A 24,960-nucleotide genomic window follows, 5' to 3' on the forward strand; every position below is an offset into this window, starting at 1 on the left:
TTGCCAAGACCTTTGACACCATCCCCCACTCTGGAATCATAGATAAACTTACTAAGCTTAGCATTAATCCCTCTGTCACTTGATGGGTTGCCAACTGGCTTGCTGACAGAACCCACACTGTAAAAGTAGCTGACTCAAAGACCAGCTCCAGACAAGTGAGGGTTCAGTCCTGGGGCAGCTCTTGTTTGGCATTTACTTCTCTGAAGTACAGGCCAACACTACGGAACTCTGGCTAACAAAGTTCACAGATGACTGCAAACTGGGAGACATTATGAATCCCCAAATGATGTGGATACTCTACAAAAGGGCCTTACAGAAACAGATGCTTGGTGCCAGAGCAATGGGCCCAAGCTCTATGTCAAGAAATGTATAGTTATCCCCTTTGGGAAAAAACATGTACCCATGAATTACCACATAGGTGGCAGTGCACTAAACATCGAAAATGTGATAAGAGACTTAGGGTCACAGGTGGCAGTGGTCTCACCTTCGATAACCACATTGCCACAACAGTCAGGAAATCCTTCTATGTGGCACACCTCATCACTAAGGGCTTTTCATCCAGAAAAAAGGAGGTCATTGTCCCACTGTACTCATCCCTCATTAGACCCATTATAGAATACAATGCCCCATTTGGTATGTACCTCTCAAGACATCTGCAACAACTGGAAAGGCCGCAGAAATACCTCACTAAAAGAATCATAGGCCTAAAGCAGATGCCCTATGCTGACTGCTTTAAAAAACTCCAGCTATACTCTGTCACATATCGTCTACTCAGAGGCAATCTCTGCTTAACATACAAGGCCATGTCAAACCCAGAGCTGTTGGACATGCTACACTTAAAGAAATCCCAATCCCTCAGAGCCACACAGTCCAGGGATCTAAACCTTGTCATCACAATAAACCAAACATGCTGGAGGGATAGGTTCCTGACCCAGAGACTCCCCAGACTCTGGAATAGACTGCCCATACATGTCAAACAGAGCGGCTCTTTGGCCCTCTTCAAAAGGAACCTTGACGATTGGATGGGAGAAAGGAAATTCACCCCGGGGATCACGTCAGTTGCCCTGCTAGACAGGGGTCCAAGGAAGTAAATAGTGTGAGAAGAAATAGCCAGGGAATTGTTATGGCTAGGCTTGTATAGGCCCTAGAGCCGATAGCCTAGTACCAACCTATGAACCTATGAAGAAACAAAGAAATGTTTTCAGAACTACCTGGCTGGACATACTTGATTCATCACCATATTGAGACAATTCCAGGAAGAAGATTAAGTTAAGATCTTACAGAGTACTGGATTGACAGAGAACGGCTGCAAAAAAGAAACAGCAAAAATGTTTAATATGGGAGAATGGGGGGGGGGGTTGTCAGAAAGGAGTCTTTGTCCTAAAGCCTGATGGAACAACCAGGTTTTGTAATGACTAAAAAGCTGGGAGGTACGGTCCTTTCTTTTGGGTTACATGGTGTTCCTACATCTTGTCAAACATCAATGATTAAAGTCCAAAAGCACCATATCAAGCAAGTCTCCACATATCTATGTGATGTAATAACACACTCAAATGACAGAGCTCACATCTAATGTACAGACTCTACTAGATTTTCTGTGACTACCCAGGCCAGCTGTCAAATGCTTCCAAGATCACATTAAACATGACAAGAGGTAAAATAGTCAGAGTATGTCATCAGTAGGAGAAATTGTTAATCCCTGGGAAAAATAAAAACTTGAAGCAGTGTGAAACTATCCTATTCCAGGCACTATGAAGCATGTAAAGACATTCTTGGGGCTAGTGGACACTTATCAAAAATTTCCACCCAGTTTTGCCTCAATAGTTTGGCCTGTTAGAGATATGACTAAGGGGAGGTGGTCTCTTAAATTGAAATAGAGACTAGTGGCAGAGACTACAGCGTTTTATACCTGGTGTAGCTTTTCCAGACTTCAGCAGCCTATTACAGTGCGTACTAATATATATTATAGTTAGGCCTAGGGCAGTGATATCACAGACATTTGATGGGGAAGAACATCCAATGTATTTTTTCAGCCGTCATTTGAGCAGAGTAGAAACCAGGTTTTCTACTACTGAAAGGAACTGCTTGACATCCCAGTGGGCACTACTCTAATTAACATTTTACATTCTTGGCTAAGAATGTAAATTGGCTATGAATCTTTCCCCACTGTTATGGCTAAATATATAGCAGGATGGAAACACAAAAACCTATGGAGCATTCTGGAGCATTTCTCCCCGGGCCTCCGCTGAAAACAAATGTCAACAAATGTTAAAATAAAAAAATCAAATAAAAAAAATGTATGAATACTTTCTTTGCAGCCCTTTAAATTCATGGTGAACCACGTACCAGGCTCATCCCACCTTGATGCAAATGTCGTGTCTTGGGCCATTTACTTGGACTCAACGTTTTCCGTTTCTGTGGGGGTTACTACAACATAGTTTGCTGGTTCTTGCCAGAGTGGTGTCCCACAGTGAGGTAAAATATGGTAAACATTGTAAATAATACATAATGCTTTGAAACTGATAGAAATACGATGTATAAAAGCAATGCATAGAATTCTTGCTTTTAGTAGTCAGATACTGTTTTTGTATGAGGCTGAGAGGACAGAGAAGATTCCTATATGATTCACTTAATAGAACCTGTTATGTAATTAAATGCTACATGAAAGGCAGCTGCAACCCTACCAAACGCGAAAGAAGCTAATCTCTCTTATATTGCAAATGGCTGCCTGGAGGATTGGTTTTGTGTGTTTTATTTATTTATTTATTGACATTTGTTAACCGGGTTTGTCCATCTGGGCTTGTGGCCCATTTTCAGTGGAGACCCAAGGAGAAAAGCTCCAGTAATACATTTTAAAACAAGTACAATTTTAAACAATATTGATATAATAGCAGTTATAGCAAAACGATTCACATATGTTGGGATACATGCATAAATTTAAAGTTGCATTAAAAAGAAGCTAAGTTACAATTTTACATTGATATAGTTCAATAAGTCAACAATAAACATTTTTTGTTTGTATAAAATTGTGCAAATGCATAGCAGACACATTGGAGAGAGAGGTGTAATGAGGTACTAAGTATGGTCCTTTTGAGGGTACATAAAGGGAAGGAAGACTAGGTAGGGTCATGGCAAGGGCAGGTTCTTGAATTGAAAAAATAAGCTTTTAGTTCACTTTTAAAGTGTGAGGTGTGGCAGATTGAACGTAAGTCAAGGGGAAGTTTGTTCCAAGCATGGGCAAGGGAGTGTTTGTAGAGTAGTTTGCCTACTGACCTTTTTGGGTGGTAGATATCAAGTAGTTGTTGGTTAAAGGTACGGAGGGTCCGGGATGGGATGTAGATGGAGACTAAGGAAGATAGAAATGGACAGAAGGAGGGTATATAAAGAATAGAGTGTACCATATGAAATTGATAAGATAGCAGAAACTGGGGAAGTTCAAGCCATTGAAGAGAGTTTAAAGAAATGCAGTGGTGTGAGTTGTATGGGGAGTTAGTAATGAATCTGGCTAATTTATGGTAAGTCTGTTGCAGTTTGTTTAGAGTGGAGGCCTGGATATTGGTAAGAACTGGTAAGTTAGTAAGAAAAGTGTTACTCTGAATTAGGAAAAATCTTACTGGACTACTCTGCAAAGACCTGTTTTATTCCTGCTTATTGCCAATGCAGAAGAGAGTAATTGTACTGTTTTAGAAGAAACTGTTGCCTTGTTTATGTAAAAAACTAGCCTGCACCTCCACAATGTTATCATGGGATTATTGATGCATTATTGTAAGTGTAATTTCCAGTCTTTGCTAATTCTATTACGACACAGTTTTATTCAAAACTTATATAAGCAGACAGAGCTGTGCATGCTTTTCATGGCTATCTTGTGCTAGGATTGCTGTCAGAGTAGCCTCGTGACTCAAGTGGTCATGTAGTGACCTTCTGTAGTTGCATTATAATGTTACATCATTTGACACCCTTAATACATGTTTTCAGTAGCTATGAATTACACTATCACAGTTACATAGGTTAAGCTGCTCAGCTGTTTAGGTTTCATGCACCAATAAGAAGCAAACTGTGCACCAATGAATTACCTGTACAGCACTGTTACTCTTCTGTCTGTCAACTAGAAATAAATACTTCCATATGCATGTTCCTGTGCACTCGCCCTGTGCACCATGTACTATGCCTGGGAATTCTGCCTTTTGAACCTTAAAGATGGTTTTCAAGCAAAATCAAAATATTTATTTATTTTATTTGGCATTTCTTTACCGGGAATGTCCGACTGGGCATGAATCCCATTTTCAGTGGAGGCCCGGGGAGAAAAGCTCCAACCCACGTAGTAAAGTTAATAATCTACATAATATTATGACAGGAAGTCCAGTAAGAAATACTAGAATTGACATACAGGATAAATAAAGTCAGATCATAAAATTATACAGTGAATATTAAACAACGATCATAGAATACTGAACACCTAGTAAAGTCCTTTTTCCCTGTCTCTAAAATCTAACAATGTGGTTTCTGTGATCAGCATTTTTTGTTAAAGTAAGTTGATTAAAATGTGATTTAACTGGATTATTTTGTACAATCCTGCTCCTAAACACCTTATAATCATTATTTTAATGCAGACGCCAACATGAATGTAGACTAGAAAAGGTTCACGGGTTCATAAGAGATCACTTGGCTAACAGCTTAAGGGCCCTTACAAGCTTAGCCAATATAACATGGTTTTACCCAATATGTGATCCCAAGGGTCAAGAGGATGGTATGGATTTGTGCCTGTGCATTGAGCATCTTACAAATCTCCCCTGTCCATAAGGGATATTGGCGTTATCCCCAGGAGTGAATTTGCGATTCGCCATCCATTGTCCTGTTGTACTCATTCTATTCTCTTTTCTTTTCAGATACATCAATATGGCAGCCCACACCTCTGAAAATAATATGAATATTCATAAAGAACAGTAAGTAGTCCTTCCTATACTTAATGAATTTATCTGAACACCAATATTATCAAGCCATGGCTTTTGGTAATGAGTAGTTAGTAATCATCAGTATTAATCTTACTGCAGAAGACACAAAGGAATGAATTTCACATATTTTTTTATTTATACACTTAAAAACCAAGTAGCTATATTGGTACTGAAGCTAGTTTGCAGACACAGTCTGTGCTAAGAAGAAAACGCACAACATAATGTTATTTCTGCCCTTCTGTTGTTCTCAGTCTTAACCTGTAGATAATCCTAGTCCCACTGACATTTCACTAACCAGATTACTTTAACTACGAGTACTAGATGTCTGCAACATTGTTATCCATTAATTGAAAAACATAGGATCATAGGAAATTACTAGGCTATTGGCCCTGAGGCCCTTATAAGCCTAGCCAAGAGTTTAACCCATGCATAGACAAATCGGCACCCGATGCCCCTGTCCAGCAGGGACATGGGTGGAATCCAAGGGATGCATTTCCTATTTCCATCCAGTTATCCAGATTGCACTTAAAAAGGGGTAAAGAGGTACTCTGCTTGATGTGGAGAGGGAGTCTATTCCATAGATGGGGGAGCCTCTGAGACACAAATCTGTCCCTCCAGAAAGTCCTATTGGTGTCACAGACCAGGTTGAGGCTGTGTGTCTGTGTTATTCGAGTGGAGCTTGACTTACGGATATGCAGCAGTCCCATCAAGGTGAGGTACAAGATCACCTTGTATGCCAGACAGAGGTCACCTCTGAGGAGTCTGTATGAAACAGAGTAGAGGGACAGGGATTTTAGCCTACATGACTAATTCATAGGTTGTTACTAGGCATGCAGTCCACTAGACTATGAAGGACCCTAGACGAAATTCCCAGTCGTCCCATTGGTTAAGTGACTTGCACATGGTCATACTGTAGACAGATAAAGGCTATGGGAATCAAACCCTGTACCACAGGAAGTAACTCGTTAACAGATCATAGCCTTAATCATCTGCACTACCTGCCAAACTACATCAGCAATATCTCTCTGTCATACACATGGTTAAGGTAACATCATACATCTTAGCAAGGCAGTAGCGAGTATTCAAAGATCAAAAATTAACATGTTTAGCTACTTGGACAACCCCTAGTTGAAAGAATAGTTAAGTGGCAGCCCTAAACTTTTGTAACTGCTAACATGCAAACACAGTCTCAAGCGCTATTAATTCATTCATGTATTCCTTCTCTGATTACCGTTTAAACCAATTCAGGATCAGAGGGGCAATTGGAACTTGTCCTATCAGTTACTGGACAAAAGGCCGTAGAACCATCCAGAATAAAGCATCAAACCATGTTAGTGCATGTGTGCATATACGCATGCACACACACACACATACACACACACACACACACACACACACACACACACACACACACACACACACACACACACACACACACACGCACACACACACACACACACACACACACACACACACACACACACACACAGTCGTACACAACACTCTCATCTATTGCAGGGACACAGTTCTTAAAAAAAGTTAAATTCCATTTTCACGAAATTAAATCTTGGAATTATACCCATGATTTTTAAGTGTAATTTCCAGTCATTGCTGTATTTACATTATGATTTTAGTGTGTCTATGTATCCTACTAAAGCTTAAAATTACAACACTATTGCAGATATTTTCCCAGATGAATATATCATACCAGTAGCCAAGTATGTCGCTTACCTACCCAGCAATACCCAGATTTGCTCTGAGCTACTGCACAATGGTACCTCCTATACCGAGTCAACAGATATTGCCAATATATTGGCCAACAGATTCAGTGCCATCTTTACCCCTCTCTCCCCCAACCAAAGGACCAATCACAATGCCAGGCACCCAGTATTACTGCAGCACAGGTTAAAGCTGCATTGTCCAAGGCCAAGAATACAGCTTCTATGGGACCTGACAATATCCCTAGCTGTGTTCTACATGAACTACAGAGTGAACTGGCACCTCACCTGTGTACCCTGTTCAATCACAGACTCACCTCAGGCTTTGTCCCTACCAAATGGCGCACTGCTATAGTCATCCCTCTCCACAAAGGAGGAGTGACTACAGACCCTGGGAACTATCACCCCATTAGCCTGACACGTCTGGTATGCAAAGCTATGGAAATCATCATCATGGACCAAATAAACAAGGATATCGGGAATCTCCAAACTCTGGACCTAATAAACAAGGATACAGGGAATCTCCAAACTCTGGATCCTACACAGTTTGGTTTTGTGAAGGGCAGATCATGCCTGCTGAACTTGGTCGACTTCTTTCAGTCAGTCACCAGAGCTGTGGATGAAGGCAAGGTGGTCCATACAGCCTACCTTTGAGCTGGCCAAAGCTTTTTATACCATTCCCCATTCAGGAATCATAGAAAAAAATCACTAAGCTAGGCATCAACCCCTATATCACTAGGTGGGTTGCAAACTGGCTCCCAGATAGAACCCACAGTGTGAAAGTAGCTGACTCCAAATCGGACTGCTAACCAGTCACGAGTGGAGTCCCACCGGGATTAGTCATGGGTCTCCTCCTGTTTGGTATCTACTTCTCTGAAGTCCAGGCCAACATGAAGGGACTCTGGCTGACAAAGTTCACAGACAATTGTAAGTTGGGAGCCATTATTAACTCTCCAAGTGATGTTGACAACCTACAGAAAGGCCTCTCTGAGACTAATGACTGTTGTCAGAACCATGACCTTAAGCTCAATGCCAAAACATGTGTCATCATCCCCTTTGGGAAAAACCCAGTTCCCATGAATTACCACATTGATGGTAGTCCACTGAACTCAGAAGGTTTTATAAGAGACCTGGGAATACAGGTTGACTGCAACCTCTCTTTTGACCACCACATTGCCACTGTGGACAGAAAGTCCTTCTATGTGGCACATTTCATTACTAAGATAATAAAAAACAAGCTCAAGTGTACCTTCACAGCTAAGACACTGTTAAAACCAAAAATGTAATGAAAAATATAAAAAAGGTGTAGATAAAAAACAATAAATGGAGCGAGAGCTAGCAAAACCCAATAAGCGCTTTTAGCATATAGCCTTCTTTAATCCTGACTTCCTGCAGCCCTCCCTTCTTATTTAAAAGAACATCAACCAATCAAATCATATAATTACAGGGCACACCTTCTGATTAATGCAATAGAATAAAATCATTAGTTACCCTATCAGAGCAACACTTTTTGAAGCTCAACCAATAGGCAGCAAGCCTTCAAAGACCCATTTACATATGTAAGCCAGACCTATATTGGCATACCTTCTGATTGACCCAATGAGACAAAGTCATTGTTCACCCTATCAGGGCAGCATTTTCTAAGGTTCAACCAATAGGCAACAAGTCATCTAAAACTCATTTACATATCTAAGCCAGACCTATACTGGCTACACCTTCTGATTGATCCAATGAAATAAAATCACTATTTGTCCTACAAGGGCAGCACTTTCTGGACCTCAACCAATAGGCAGCAAACCATCTGAGACTAATGTCCAGCTAAAATATGAGAAATGTCCTGTAAAAAAATGTATATATATATATAAATCGATTGCAACTGCAACTACACATAAAACATAACATTTATGCAAAAAGGCAACACTCTGAATGCCCAAGCAGCACTTGGTAAGTGCATGCAATGACTTCTTAATATTCACAGAAAAAATATATATATATAAATATGTATCTCTGTGAAGGATGAACTTTAGATTAAGTATGACTACACATAGGATTTCATTTGTAGTATCCAGCTAAAATATATGGCATGTCTATGGAGGGAGTACATAATTCATTTTCAGCTTCACCTACATATAACATATAAATGAGAGTTAAGCAAAAAGGCAATGCTTTGATTGGCCAAACAACACTTTTTAGTGCAAGCAGTAACTTCTTAATGTGTGCAGGAGATATCTCTATGGGAAATATAAGTTCGATTTAGCTACTCATAAGACATAGATATAAATTCCACTAGAATAAAATATTATGTTCGCCCAATTAGCACTTATTAAGTGCAAACAGTGACTCTTAAAAAATAAGAGGTCTGAATTCTATGGTTCCTCTTAAACCTGTTCTAAAAATGGGATTAATCATCAGGAGATGAAAGTAGATCGGACTGGTTATGGATTGTGTTCATGATTTATCTACATCAGATTTGTTAATCAAACCTGAGAGTTATATTTGTCTGCTGCTATGGAAGTTCTATGCAGTGCTAGTGAATCACACAACAAAATCATGTACTTTTATTATTTATCTAATGAAAACCCTTGTTCAGAGCATGGGATGACTGGGACAGTTAATCGACCTCCAGGGGAAGGTTATAATGCTTCAAATACCCGGAATAATTGTATGGGATACAATGAAGTTTTTTGTGTTGGTGAATGGCTGCAGGAAAACCTTAGGCTGACACCAGTAAATACTGTAAGTACTGCTGATTACAGCACTAAACTACAGAAACTAGACCACAACTTACTGAAAATAAAGAAAGTACGAATAGAAAACTCATACTTTAAAGAATGTTTGAAAACTAAGACTGTACCAAAGGGTCTACGAATGTGGAGATTTCCACCTGCTTTAACTGCTAACTTGCCCTTGCATAAGGAATTGATAAACATGTTTGATAAACATGGATTTGAGTATATGGACACTGTGGTTAAACACAATAAGAGTTTGTTGACTGGTTTAATTAATGATGCTACTGAAATGGATAAGGTAATTACAGGGGACAGAGCTCATTTGGACAATTTATTTGATTATAATAGAGTTTTTAAAATCAATTGAGCACCAAATTAATATTATTAAAAACAGAAAAATAAGAAAGCTTGAAAGGGATAGGAGTCAATACAATGAAAAGAAAGCATACCTTGAACCCCCAAGGTCACAGAATTGGGTGGCACCGAATGAATTTAATGATGGTAATGTTGGTTATGTTGAACCAGATGACACTACTTTTTTAGAAGAGGAACAATTTCCATCAATGAGGAGGTCCGAACGCCTCCAACAGAGATACAACAGGGAACCCCCAGGTCAAGGGGCCCACACTACGAACAGGGGTTGAGGGGGGTACACCGTGAATTGAAGGGAGAACTGGAGAGGGGGTTACCAGGGCAGGAGATAATTAATGATGGTGAATTAAAGTCCTGTGTTATTGTGAAGAATAAAACTGGTGATTTTAATGTGCTTAACTTTTCCTCCCTGAATGTAACAATATGTGACCTGTTATCTAAGGGTGTAACATTTGGCCAAGAAAAGAATTTTGATTTATCAAACACGTTGATTAACTTGAAACACTATGTAAGAAAGCTGAATTTTAATATTTTGTTTAAATCTGATGAATATGTAAGTTATCCCCTGCACATTTCCAGTACTTATAATCCACCTGTCCACCTGCCTCTACAAATATTCGAAAAGTTATGTGAAATTGATATAAGGAATTTAAGAAATGATGGTCATATTACTAATTTAAATATTAATTAAATAGAATGCCTCAGTAATCTGAGATCTAATGTTGATATTAGAATTATTAAACCGGATAAAGGGGGTGGGGTGGTCATAATGGACAAGGTGGATTATAATCAGAGTATGATGGATGTCTTATTGGGAGATGCTTATGTGAAGAGCTCTTTGAATGAGTTGAATGTTTCATATAAGAAGATTCGTAATGTCTTAAATGACTTATTTATTGAAGGTTCTATTACAACTGATGAATTCAACTTTTTATCTACCTCTTATCCAAAAATACTATGTTTGTTTGGTTTGCCAAAAATTCACAAGTGTTTATTTGATCCCCCCATGAGACCAGTTGTTGATGGTCGTGGGTCTATAACATATCCATTGGCCAGATTCTTGGCTATCAGGTTGAAATCACTTTTAACAACAGAAAATTTATGTAGAGACTCCTGGGACTTTCTTGAAAGAATCAACAAGCTGGACTATATTGATTCAGGCCTTTTTTATTACCATGGATGTCAAAGACCTATACACAGTGATACCCCATGAGCTTGGTTTTGAATGGTTTTGTGAATTTCTATGTGAAAAGGGTGTTCCTCAACCTAGGGTTAACATATATGAACAATTGTTGGAGGTGGTATTGATGAACTGTTTTATATTTTTTAACAATGAATACTTTCTCCAGAAAAATGGGGTTGCCATGGGTTCACCATGTGGGGGGCTCTATGTGAACATTGTCATGCTCCAGTGGGAGAAAAAATATTTACTGAACTCAGTTTATTATGAATACTGTAGAATGTGCATCCGTTTTTGGATGACATTTTTATTTTTTGGGTGGGTCCACGTGATAAGATTATAGAATTTTTAGATTTTATGAACAACTAGACACAATTTCTACATTTTACTTGTAGTTTCAATGAGAATTAAATAGCATAATTGGATGTTAAACTAGTTAAGAATAGGTCCAGGAAGGTTTTTCAAGCCGAAATCTTTCGTAAAAAGACATATTCGAATAGTTTCCTTCACTTTAATAGTGGTCATCCTTATAAGCAAAAGAAGGGGGTGGTAAAAGGTCAGCTGGTTAGGGTTGCCCAAATGGTTACCTCTTTTGATGCATTTTTAAATGAATGTAAACTGTTGAAGGAAATATTTTTGAGAAGAGGTTATCCTAACTCAATTGTGAATGAGGTCTTTATTGAGGTTTTGAATAAGACGGAGAAAGGTTATTTCAAGGCTATCCTTAATCAGTATGTTCATAGGTTCATAGGTTGGTACTAGGCTATAGGCCCTAAGGCCTATACAAGCCTAGCCATAACAATTCCTTGGAAATTTCTTCCCACAATATTTACTTCTCTGGGCCCCTGTCTAGCAGGGTGACTGACATGATCCCTGGGGTGAATTTCCTATCTCCCATCCAATAATCAAGGTTCCTTTTGAAGAGGGCCAATGAGGCGCTCTGCTTGACATGTATGGGCAGTCTATTCCAGAGTATGGGGAGTCTCTGGGTCAGGAACATATCCCTCCAGCATGTTTTGTTCATTGTGATGATAAGGTTTAGATCCCTGGAGCGTGTGGCTCTGAGGGATTGGGATTTCTTTAAATGGAGCATGTCCAACAGCTCAGGGTTTGACATGACCTTGTATGTTAAGCAGATTGCCTCTGAGTAGACGATATGCCACAGAGTATAGCTGGAGTTTTTTTAGACGGTCAGCATATGGCATCTGCTTTAGGCCTGTGATTCTTTTAGTGAGGTATTTCTGTGGCCTTTCCAGCTGTTGCAGATGTCTTGTGAGGTACATACCAAATGGGGCATTATACTCTATAATGGGTCTAATGAAGAATGAGTACAGTGGGACAATGACCACTTTTTTTCTGGATGAAAAGCCCTTAGTGATGAGGTGTGCCACATAGAAGGATTTCCTGACTGTTGCGGCAATGTGGTTATCGAAAATGAGACCACTGTCCACTTGTGTCCCTAAGTCTCTCATCACACTTTCAATGTTTAGTGTCCTGCCACCTATGTGGTAGTTCATGGGTACATGTTTTTTTCCAAAGGGGATAACTATACATTTCTTGGCATTAAGCTTGAGCCCATGGCTCTGGCACCAGGCATCTGTTTCTGTAAGGCCCTTTTGTAGAATATCCACATCATTTGGGGATTCTATAACGGCTCCCAGTTTGCAGTCATCTGCAAACTTTGTTAGCCAGAGTCCCTTAGTGTTGGCTTGTACTTCAGAGAAGTAGATGCCAAACAAGAGTGGTCCCAGGACTGAATCCTGAGGTACTCCACTTGTCACTTGTCTGGAGATGGATTTGGAGTCTGCTACTTTTACAGTCTGTGTTCTGTCAGTAAGCCAGTTGGCAACCCATCGAGTGACATAGGGATTTATGCCCAGCTTAGTAAGTTTATCTATGATTCCAGAGTGGGGGATGGTGTTGAAGGCCTTGGCGAGGTCCAGATAGGCTGTGTGGACCGCCTTACCCTCGTCCACAGCTCTGGAGACTGATTTGAAGAAGTCAATCAGATTCAGGAGACAAGATCGGCCCTTCACAAACCCAAACTGGGTGGGGTCCAGTGTTTGAAGGTTGCCAATGTCTTTGTTTATAAGTTCCATGATAATGCGTTCCATGCCCTTGCAAATCAGGCTTGTCAGACTGATGGGATGGTAGTTCCCAGGATCCAAGGTGGATCCTCCCTTGTGGAGCGGGATAACTGTAGCTGTGCGCCACTCAGTGGGCACGAAGCCTGAGGTGAGGCTATGATTAAACAGGACACTTAGGTGGGGTGCCAGTTCATTTTGTAGTTCATGTAGTACACAGCCTGGGATGTCATCTGGTCCCATGGATGCTGTATTCTTAGCTTTGGAGAATGCTATTTCTACCTGTGTGGCTGTGATTATCGGAATTTGGCAATCTTTTGGTATTGAGATGAGCCCTTTAGGGGGTGAGAGGGGGGTGAAGTTGGCACTAAATTGATCTACCAGGATATTGGCAATATCCTTGGGATCAGTATATTTAATGCCATTCTGTTGTAGCTCAGAGCAGATCTGAGCATTGCCATTTAGATTCTTGACATAACTATAGAATGCATTGTGGTTGTCTTTGGAATCTTTGGCAATTTTATTTTCGTAATAGCTTTTGAGGATTTTATGAGGGATCTCAGTTTCTTACTGAGGCTGGTGAGGGAGTTTTTTGCATACTAGGATTTTCCTCTTTTCTGCAACAGTTTCTTCCTTCTGTTATATAGTTTGTTTATAGCAGGGGACCACCAGACTGGCTTTCTTTTTTTGGAGAAGATCATCTTGGTTCTATTTGGAATGGCACGATTCATGCACAAGTGGATGTGCTCGTACAGTGCCTTAGTGTAGGATTCTGCAGTCGAACTTCCAGATCCCGTCTGCGTGGGTGTTGTGCATTTTGTCACTTCTGACTTCAGTAGCATGAAGTTGGCTTTGGAGAAGTTTTTTAAGGAGGTTTCCTTACTGGGGGGTGGGGGTGGGATGTGGATGTCAGGGGTGATTTGCTTATGGTCAGACCTGACCAATAAGGGGGTGACCACTGTTGTGGAGCATCTGTCTCCCATGTTGGTAATGACCAGGTCTAGGATATTGGAGCCCCTGGTGGGACAATGGATTAGTTGATCCAGGGCATTGGAATTTATAAATTCCAACAACCGTTGGGAAAAGGAGTTGGTACCTGAGTAGTTTTCCCAATTAATGGCAGGGTAGTTGAAATCACCCAGTATTAGGGTGTTTGGTTGTATCTTAATATTTTCCAGTATGTTTAGGAAGGTGTAGTGAGAATCTTGGGGTATGGTGGGGGATCTGTAGCAAGCTACAATTTGGATTGCATTCTTAACTAGTGTTAGTTGCACCTGGAGAATTTCAGATGCATTGTGTTGGGCAACTAGCCTGGAGGTGTGAATATCCTTGGTGAATATGCACACTCCTCAACCTTTAGTGTTTCGGTCTTGGTTTTCTGGCCGAAAAGTGTGGTAAGAATAGTAGCCTGGTATTGCAGGGGTGCTCTCTGGAGCCTTGAACCAGGTCTCAGTCACTGCACAGATATCGATGTTCTCCATTTTTAGGAGTGCCTCGAGAGTGTGCATTTTGAGGTTTAGACTTCTAGCATTGAGTAGCATTACCTTCAGATTTTGCATGCTTGTATCTGTTACGGTGGTGGTTTTATCCTTTGAACCTTGCCTAAAAAAGGCACTATAGGGGTGGCAAGAGCTTTAGTCAGTAACCTGAATCCCAGGGATGACAGGTGCAGACCATCTCTGGCAAAGCATTGTGGTTTGTCGATCATGTCTTCCCAGGCAGACAAATACTGGATCCCCTTTGTATGACACCAGAAGCTTAGCCAATTGTTGAAGTCAATCATTTTGTCCTTATACTGTGGTATCATTCTGGGTGAAGGCAGGATGCTACTCAGGGCTAGGGTCATATCTGCCTGGGTCACTTGATCCAAGAGCTCTTCCATGTCTCTTTTCATGTAGTCCAGGGAGGTACGTCTCAAGTCATTCACTCCAGCATGGATAATGACAGAGTCATATTTGTACTTATTGTGGAGTGACTTGAGTGCATGCGTTATGTGGCAGATCCTGGCACCCGACAGGCAGCTGACTGTAATTTTCTCCTTGTTCAGCCTGGTGAGTGGGACATCAGTGTGCCTGACTATAGAGTCACCTATGACTAAAGTGTTGGGTACATTGTCTTGCCTTAGGGGCTGTTGTTGGGTGGCACACTGGTGTTGTGAGCTATGTGTCACTTTGGATGTTCATCGTGCATACAGCTGCAGTCATAACAGATGGGGTTATCCTGCCATCAGGCGGGTCCTCGGTCGGCCGAATTCCAAAGTCTAGGTCCGGCATCGGTTGTCGTCGCTTCTTCCCTGACGTCAGTGGTATAAAAGAGGCAGCCGACGCCATTTTCTTCAGTCTTTCTTGCCGCGCGGTGCCCGAAGCAGAAGCAGTTCGCAAGTGCCGGTCGGCCAGCTCCTGAGATTTACGAAAGTATTTCAGCCGAAGTCTTCTTGAAAGCTAAGTACCCGTTGAAACTTTTCTTGCCTCAGACCGATGTCAGACAAAGTTAATAATTGCATTTCATGCGGGAAGCAAATACCACATAAGGATTTCCACGCTTTCTGTATACCTTGCTTAGGCCCAGACCACGACGTCTCAGCCTGCCGTTTTTGTGCTAGATTCAATAAGCGCACTATTAAGCGTCGGGCGGAGTTCGCCCTTCACTTTTTTGGCAAAAAATTTAATTATATTATGTCGTCGGATACTCCGACTCCAGTTTTGAGCAAAAAACGCAAAGATAAGGACCGACACACGAGGTCCGCACCTCCTACTGAAACCATGCTAAGGCAGACAACCGGTTCTCCGGTACTCAGCGAGGCACCTACGCAGCCCCTGAGTACCGATGACAATGCATTACCGGTGTCTTCAGTACCCGAGGTCGCAGGCTCCTCGGCCACCATTCCTACTACAGATCCTGACGCCACTCCTGGCGGGGAAACTCAGAATTTAGACAGGCCTGCCATTTCTCAAGGGGTCTTCAGGCCTTCCTCCTTCTCTATTAAAGCCTTCACTAAATCTAAAGCAGCCATGAAAACCAAAAAACAGGTTCCTCAGACCCCCTCTCAAGGCACCATGCCTAAAAAACAGATGCTTAAAATGGCAGAGGATTTGATTACTCTTATCAGGGGTTCTCATCCCCCCTCTGACAAAAGGCCCAGACTAGAGGAAGATTACCCTTCCTCAGACCAAGCTTCTATTACCTCAGAACTATCTGAGGACCAGGATTATGCCTATTCTCCATTCGAAGACTCTGACGCTGAGGAGTCTATTCCCTCGGTCTCCCCCCCTGAGGACTTCTCTTTTGGGGAAACCCTGCATACATTGAGGGAACACTTTCACTGGGAAGGCCAAGATTATTCAGATTCCAAGAAAAGGCTCAGGGAATTTCTTCTGCTCCCCCAGCATAGGCCTCTGGCTATCCCTCCTGTTTTAGATATATTGGATGATGTGTACACAGAAGCCAGCCTTAATCCTGATTCTTTGCCTCCAGCTCCTGCTAAACCAGACAGGTATTACCGGGTTCCTGATTCTCACCAGTTCCTATATAAAAGCCATACTGCTGACCCAGAAACAATTTCACAGGGTCCCAAGGGAATTAAGGCCTCTACTGCTAAAAATCCATTACCTTCAGAGAGAGATTCCAGAGCTTTAGAAAGGTGGGGGAAAAAGGTGTACACCTCGGCTACTTTAACCATGAGGGCATTAAACTGTCAGTTCCATATGTTAAAGTATCAACAGTTTTTGATATCTCAGCTGAAAAGCAAGATGACACAACCAGAACAACCAGATTTAAAAGAGTTGCAGGATTTGTTGCATGGTGCAGAGCAAGTGGGTAAACATACCTTGCAGTGTGGTTTTGATGCTTTAGAGGCCTCATGTAGAGCTGCTGTTACGGGGTCTGTTATACGTAGGCATGCTTGGCTCAAAGAGCAAACCTTACCAGATCATGTCAAAGCTAAATTATTAGATGCACCTCTTCAAAAAGATGTATTGTTTGGTGTTAAAGCTGAGGAGGTACTAAAGAAAATGGAGGAAAAAGCGAAATCAATGCAAACAGTGAAAGATTTCCTGCAGGTACAGCCTCCATGTTTCAGCGGAAACTGGCCTTCAAAAAATTGGTCCTTTCCAGCCACGGGCAGACCTCAAAGGGGCAGATACAGGCGCCCAAGGGGCAGAGGGCAACCTCAAGGATCCTTCAGAGCCAGACAGTGGCAAGCACCAACCCCAAGAGGTGGAGAAGATAGATCATAGTCTTTTAGAAAACAGACACAATGACTTCCCCCTACACCTGCCAAGCAAAGCTTTAATGGCAGCACCTTTGGGCGGAAAATTGACATTATTCTCAGAAAATCGGCATATTGTTACAAAAGACAAATGGATTCTGGACATTATAGACAGAGGCTACAGGTTCCACTTTCACACCCTTCCAAAAATGAGATGCATTCCAAACCTGCCACAAAATCAAAGGGCAGAGGCACAAAAACAAGTTTCAGCTCTCATAGACATGAAAGCAATTCAAGAGGTACCTGCAAAAGAACAAGGTCAAGGGTTTTATTCCAGACTATTCCTGGTACAGAGGAAAGAGAAAGATTGGAGACCTATCTTACACCTATCCATCCTAAACACATATCTACAGGTGCCAAAATTCAAGATGCTCACATTACAGCAACTTCTTCCCATGCTGGGCAAGGAGTCTTGGCTGGTAACATTGGACCTCAAGGAGGCATACCTGCATGTCCCTATCAGACAAGATTGCAGAAGATACCTCAGATTTCTTGCAGGTTCAACCCATTACCAATGCTCTGCATTGCCCTTTGGCTTATCTACTGCGCCCAGAGTGTTTACGAAATGACTGACATCAGTAATCGTCTTCTGCAGACTACAAGGGATACAAATCTACCCATATCTGGACGACTGCCTGATCCAAGCGGACAGCAAGGACATACTACTGCAGCACCTGGCATTTGTAATAAAACTGTTGAACTTCCTGGGATACACAGTCAACAAAAAGAAATCAAAACTAATACCCTCTCAACAAATAATCTTCCTGGGTGCCAGCTTGGATACAACCACACAGATGGCCTACCTCACGCCAGACAAGCAAGGGCAACTGTCTCAATACTTCAGAAAAATGGCAACTTACACCAGGCTAACTGCAAGGAAAGTCCTGCAGGCTCTGGGATTCATGGCATCTTGCATCCTACTAATCCCATGTGCAAAGCTGCATATGAGGAAACTTCAATGGCAAGCACCAACCCCAAGAGGTGGAGAAGATAGATCACAGTCTTTTAGAAAACAGACACAATGACTTCCCCCTACACCTGCCAAGCAAAGCTTTAATGGCAGCACCTTTGGGCGGAAAATTTACATTATTCTCAGAAAATCGGCATATTGTTACAAAAGACAAATGGATTCTGGACATTATAGACAGAGGCTACAGGTTCCACTTTCACACCCTTCCAAAAATGAGATGCATTCCAAACCTGCCACAAAATCTAACCTGAAAAACTTATGGTCTCAACACAGCCACAGCTTGGAAACAATTATCCCACTCATTCCATGCCTTCAAAAGGAATTTTTGTTTTGGGCTCAAGCTTGCCAAAGAAACACAGGTCTTCTTTTCTGTGTACCTCCAGCAACTCAGATCATCACAACAGATGCCTCAGACTACGCCTGGGGAGCACACATGACAGATCAGTGCATTCAGGGAAAATGGACCCGAAAAGAGAAGCACCTCCACATCAACCAAAAGGAAATGCTAGCCGTGCAAAAGGCTATTATGACCTTCAAAGACCTACTGCATCCAGGCCAGCTATTGATAAGGACAGACAACACCACAGTGATGTGGTACATAAACAAACAGGGGGGAACTCATTCATACCCCCTGTGCAGGCAAGCCATGACCATATGGAACACAGCACTGGAATTGCAAATTCAACTGCAGGCACAATTCCTGCCAGGGAAGGAAAACAAACTGGCAGACAACCTAAGCAGAAATATGACAGATCCACACGAATGGAAGTTGCATCCTCAACTTTTCACAAAGATAACTCAGGCATGGGGACAGCCAGACATAGATCTCTTTGCTACCCACAGAAACTGCCAGTTGAAAAAATTTTGTTCAAGGACCTATCATCCACAGGCCTGGAAAGTGGACGCACTTTCCTTCAATTGGGCAACACTGACAGTCTATGCCTTCCCGCCTCTTCCTCTGCTACCCAAAGTTCTATTAAAAGCCAGAGCACAGAGGCCGAAAATGATTCTCATCGCTCCAGACTGGCCAAGACAACACTGGTATCCACTCCTGAGGAGCCTGACACACTCCCCACCATGGATCCTGCCTCTAGTCTCTCTTCTGTTGTCCCAGCACAACTACAAAACCATTCACAGCCATCTCAAAACTCTAAATCTAGCTGCATGGAGAATTCCTTGATTTCCCAACAGTTTCTACTCTCCAAGGAGGTGCAGGATGTCATCTTGGAAGCCAGAAGACCTTCAACTAGAAAGGCTTACTCCGCCAAATGGAAACGATTTTATGCCTGGAATCTCGAAAAGGGACAGAATCCTTGGGTAATAAATATTCCTCGAATTTTACAGTACCTAGCTGAGATGTTACAGTGGACTTTCCTTCTCCTTCATCAAGATCCACGCTTCAGCCATTTCTGCACAATACAACACAGATCCTCCATTATTCTCTCACCCTCTCTTAAGGCAGTTCCTCAGAGGGGCAAAGAATTTAAAACCCCCAAGGAAACCACCAGTCCCTGCTTGGGACCTCAACTACGTATTGGAAAAGCTGACCCTTCCTCCCTTCGAGCCAGCTTCTTCAACAGAGTTACAGTACTTGTCATGGAAAACAGCCTTTCTTCTGGCTATCACTTCAGCATGCAGGGTTTCGGAGCTACAGGCCCTCATGGCTGTGCAACTATTCATCATTTTCCATCAGGACAGAGTTTCCTTACGAACCAATCCTACCTTTATGCAAAGGTAGTATCCAGTGTAGCTTTAAAACAGACTATCCACTTACCTACCTTTTATCCTAATCCACAAAACAAAGGGGAAAGACTACTACATTCCTTGGACATTCACAGACAACTACGTTACTACTTGGACAGAACAAAGCCATTCAGGAAATCTGAGCAACTCTTTGTGTCCTATGCTGTAGGTGCTCAGGGAAAGGCTATTTCCAAACAGACAATTTCAAAATGGATAGCCCACTGCATACATTTTTGTTACTCATTTCATGGAAAAACTGTGCCTGCATGCATCAGATCCCACTCCACCAGAGCCACAGCTACCTCTGTAGCCTTCCTCAGGGGGGTCCCTACCAAGGACATTTTGGAAGCAGCCACCTGGAGTTCAGTGCACAATTTCTCCAAGCACTATCACCTCCCACTATACTCAAAATCTAGAGCGGGCTTTGCCACAGCAGTCCTGCAGGGCATCCTAGCCCCTCCTAGTTCCACTTAGTGCCTACCACCCTTACTTAGCTTTGGGATTCTACCCATCTGTTATGACTGCAGCTGTATGCACGATGAACATAGTACAGTTTTGTACCTACCATAAATGTAGATGTTCAAGTGCTCATACAGCTGCAGTCCAGGTTTCCCTTCCTCCAACCCCTCTTAGGACAGGCCTTATGACAAACACTTTTCATATAACCTTTTTGGGGTATTATTTTATGGTGTATTTGCTTGCAACTACTGTTTTTGATTTATCAACATTGCATCTTTGCATAACATTATGTTTGCCTTCCTTCTGGGGGCACCTGACATCTGGGGCAAGAAAAACTGAAGAAAATGGCGTCGGCTGCCTCTTTTATACCCCTGACGCACTGACGTCAGGGAAGAAGCGATGACAACCGACGCCGGACCTAGACTTTGGAATTCAGCCGACCGAGGACCCGCCTGACGGCAGGATAACCCCATCTGTTATGACTGCAGCTGTATGAGCACTCGAACATCTACATTTATGGTAGGTACAAAACTGTACTTTGTGACTGGTGTTTGCTTGCGTTTAGGCTTTGCAGGTCCTTGTTGCTTGGGCAGGTTAATGTTAAGGGCCTCCGCATATGTGGGTTTAGTGTTGCTATGTGTGGGTGTTGATGGTGTGGGTTTTGAAGGGCTATGAGTTGCTAGAGGTGTAATGCAGGTGTTAGCCTTCTCCTCTTGACTGTCTAGCACAATCTTGGCCGGAGAGAGCTTTGCTTCCAGTTTGGCTATGTAAGTGCATCTCTCGCAGGTTGTGGTGTTGGGTGGTAGGAGGAGAGGATTGTCTGTGTACATGAGGCAGTTGCTGTATTGCCCCAGTATGCCCAGATTCACCAGGTGGACAGGAGAAATCACCGGAAGCTGACCCTTGGACATGCCTGTTTAGGTCCTTTTTTGTAAAGTTTAAGAGCTGTTTTCCCTTACCTTTGCAAGGTACTTTGCAATTGTAGGCTGTTTAGTGCCTATGATTTATTTCTCCTTATTGACAAGGAGAGCTGAGTGCTTGTATCAGTTTCAGGCTTCCTAGTGCTTTCCAGCAGGTTCTAGAGCAAGTGCTAGTCACAGGGGTTCAGATTTTAGTGCTACTACTGAGAACCCAGCTAGTTTTAAGGGAAAACTTGAAGAGCAGACTTTCCGGCACATGGAATAGTTTAACTGTAGCCTCGTAGTGCTGCCTTTTTGGGCTTATTTCTATCCCTTTCAACTTTCTGGCTTAAAAACGCGTGTGTTGGGATAGAAATAAGCCCAAAAAGGCTAATAAAATTATAATTTCAGAGCTGGAAACCACTCCTCTAACGTTAGATAGGCAGTACAATGCTCACCAGTCCCACTGGTAGGCAGTAGGACTTCCCTCTACCACAACAAGATCTGGATAGCTCTGAGCTCAGAAAATAAAGTCCTGAGACAAGCAAAGCCTGGGATATGGACTGGCTAGAAAAGGTGGGAAACGAGCAAACAAGATAGTATATATTTATTTTTTTGTTGAACAGGCTAAACAATGCAATAATACAGTAAAACACAGAACAGGCTAACACACTTGAGTGTGTAGTCCTAAACAGTAAATGCAATTAAAACTCTACAAAATTAGCAATTTAAAATTTTTAAATGAAGCAAGGCAAGTGCACAACTGAAAAATGATTTAAGAGGCAGTAACACAGCAGAATAAGTAGCTAGTCTACATATACAGAGAAGTCTATATATACAGAAAAGCAGGTAAAACACACAAACACTTCAGATGCAGTGCAACCTAGAGCACTTGAGTTGTAGCAATATTAAGGCAATTACAGTTATAATAAATGCTCTAAAATATACTCTATATTTCAAAAATGTTTGAGAAGCACAGTCAGAACATAAGGAAATTCAGGCAAAAATTTTTTTTTTTTTGAAAGGGAAAAAGGAGAAACAGAAGGCCTTATCAAATGTTCTCTCTGTATTAGGTAGAATGAGCTAATGACACTAGACTGGGAGGAGTGTCCCAGATCAGATCTACAGTAGGGGTGGGCAACTGCAAAGCCACCAAGTATAACAGCAAGACACCAACAGGGAGGGCAGGTGGGGATAAACTACAAAGCACTACAGAAAGCCACAAAATGAAAGTTTTTAAACAGATAAAGATTTGTAAAGATACAGAATGCTTTTAACTGCAAACAAATCAGTTACCCATGCAGATTACAATAAGAGTGCTATATAAATTGCTAGAAACAATAAACTGTATAAATAATCGAAAAAAAAACAGGATACTTATATATCTCAGCTAAGAGTCGGAGTCAACACCTCTCATCCATTCTGCTCAGTGTGTATAGACAGAGACTCTCTCAAAGTTAGGGCTTAAATACCAGAAGAACAACATTTTTTTTTATAAAAACACAAAAGAACCAGCCCCCACTAGCCTGCAGCCAATTAATACAATCTAGCCAAGGTAAAGAAAAGCTTCAGCTAATTCAAGAAAGCACTACAGAAAGCCACAAAATGAAAGTTTTTAAACAGATAAAGATTTGTAAAGATACATAATGCTTTTAACTGCAAACAAATCAGTTACCCGTGCAGATTACAGTAAAAGTGCTATATATAAATTGCTAGAAACAATAAACTATAAATAATCGAAAAAAAAAACAGGATACTTATATATCTCTCAGCTAAGAGTTGGAGTCCACACCTCTCAGCCACTCTGCTCAGTGGCTCAGTGTGTATAGACAGAGACTCTCTCAAAGTTAGGGATTAAATACCAGAACAACAACTTTTTTTTTTTTTTTTTACAAAAACACAAAAGAACCAGCCCCCACTAGCCTGCAGCCAATGAATACAATCTAGCCAAGGTAAAGAAAAGATTCAGCTAATTCAAGAAATCACTACAGAAAGCCACACAATGAAAGTTTTTAAACAGATAAAGATTTGTAAAGGTACATAATGCTTTTAACTGCAAACAAATCAGTTACCCGTGCAGATTACAATAAAAGTGCTATATATAAATTGCTAGAAACAATAAACTGTATAAATAATCGAAAAAAAAGAGGATACTTATATATCTCTCAGCTAAGAGTTGGAGTCAACACCTCTCATCCAGTCTGCTCAGTGTGTATAGACAGAGACTCTCTCAAAGTTAGGGATTAAATACCAGAACAACAACTTTTTTTTTTTTTTTTTTTTACAAAAACACAAAAGAACCAGCCCCCACTAGCCTGCAGCCAATGAATACAATCTAGCCAAGGTAAAGAAAAGCTTCAGCTAATTCAAGAAAGCACTACAGAAAGTCACAAAATGAAAGTTTTTAAACAGATAAAGATTTGTAAAGATACAGAATGCTTTTAACTGCAAACAAATCAGTTACCCATGCAGATTACAATAAAAGTGCTATATATAAATTGCTAGAAACAATAAACTGTATAAATAATCGAAAAAAACAGGATACTTATATATCTCAGCTAAGAGTTGGAGTCAACACCTCTCATCCACTCTGCTCAGTGTGTATAGTATGTATGTGGATGAAACTTGCTTGGCCAATACACCCAATGTTAACAAGGAGAACAATAGGACCATAGGAGTAACTTATGGAGATTCAACTTGTGTTACGACCTATTATGGGCCCAATGAAATCGTCATTGAAGTGAATGCTGATGACACAGATGACTCGAACTTGGTCATTGTGGACCAAAATGGAACTGAAAGGGCCATAGGAGTACCACAGTCGAGATCAGCTCTAGTTATGACCTATAATAGGTCCAGTAAATTAATTATAGATATCTTATATAAGAATTGGGTAATTATTGCATCCTGTAACAACATTCGACAATGGGTAGGTGAGAGACCAAATGTTATATACAGAAGAGGTAGGACACTTAAAAATGTCCTTGAATCTTGTAAAAGGGGACCTATGACTGGTTACGTGAGGAAATGTGGGGCTTGTTCATCTTGCACACATATTCTTGAGGGCAAGTCTTGCGTTATCAATGGGGTTACTATAGAACTGAGAAGGAAGGCCACATGCCAAATGAAAGGGTGGTATACTGTGCCCTATGTACGATTTGTCCCACTTTCTACATCGGGAAAATGGAAAGGAGATTAAGATTAGGATATATGAACATTTAAGGGACATTAGGTTAGGCAAAGAGACGAACGCTCTCGCTAAACACTGTAAGGAGTATGAGGGGCACAATTTTAAATTTACAATAATTGATGTTTTAGACATAGATCCAAGGTGTGGCCCCTGGACCCTACAACTGGAGAAACAAGAGGCACTATGGCAGATTAAAACTAATGCGATAAACTGGACAGGTATCAATGATGCTCTATCCTTAGCCTGTTTCTTGAAGTTAAAAGCATTAAATAGATAAATGAATCAATATACATTTTTTACATGTATTTATATAATTTTACATTTTATATGTACATATATATATATATATATATATATATATATATATATATATATATGTTATTAATAGCATTTTTAC

The 24,960-nt window shown here is 41.3% G+C and overlaps 1 protein-coding gene across 4 annotated transcripts in view; it reads left to right on the plus strand.

Moving 5' to 3' along the window:
- TBATA (thymus, brain and testes associated) overlaps positions 1 to 24,960 on the plus strand; it is a 692,576-nt gene that overhangs the window by 374,312 nt on the left and 293,304 nt on the right. For all 4 annotated transcript variants that reach the window (XM_044056960.1, XM_044056961.1, XM_044056963.1 and 1 more), the window contains one exon: positions 4,887 to 4,943. In XM_044056960.1, coding sequence (XP_043912895.1) covers positions 4,887 to 4,943 — 57 coding nt within the window. The remainder of the gene's footprint in view (positions 1 to 4,886; positions 4,944 to 24,960) is intronic.

The sequence above is a fragment of the Protopterus annectens genome, chromosome 14.part0 (assembly GCF_019279795.1).
Source record: "Protopterus annectens isolate FY-2018-M chromosome 14.part0, PAN1.0, whole genome shotgun sequence".
Classification (NCBI taxonomy): Eukaryota; Metazoa; Chordata; order Ceratodontiformes; family Protopteridae; genus Protopterus; species Protopterus annectens.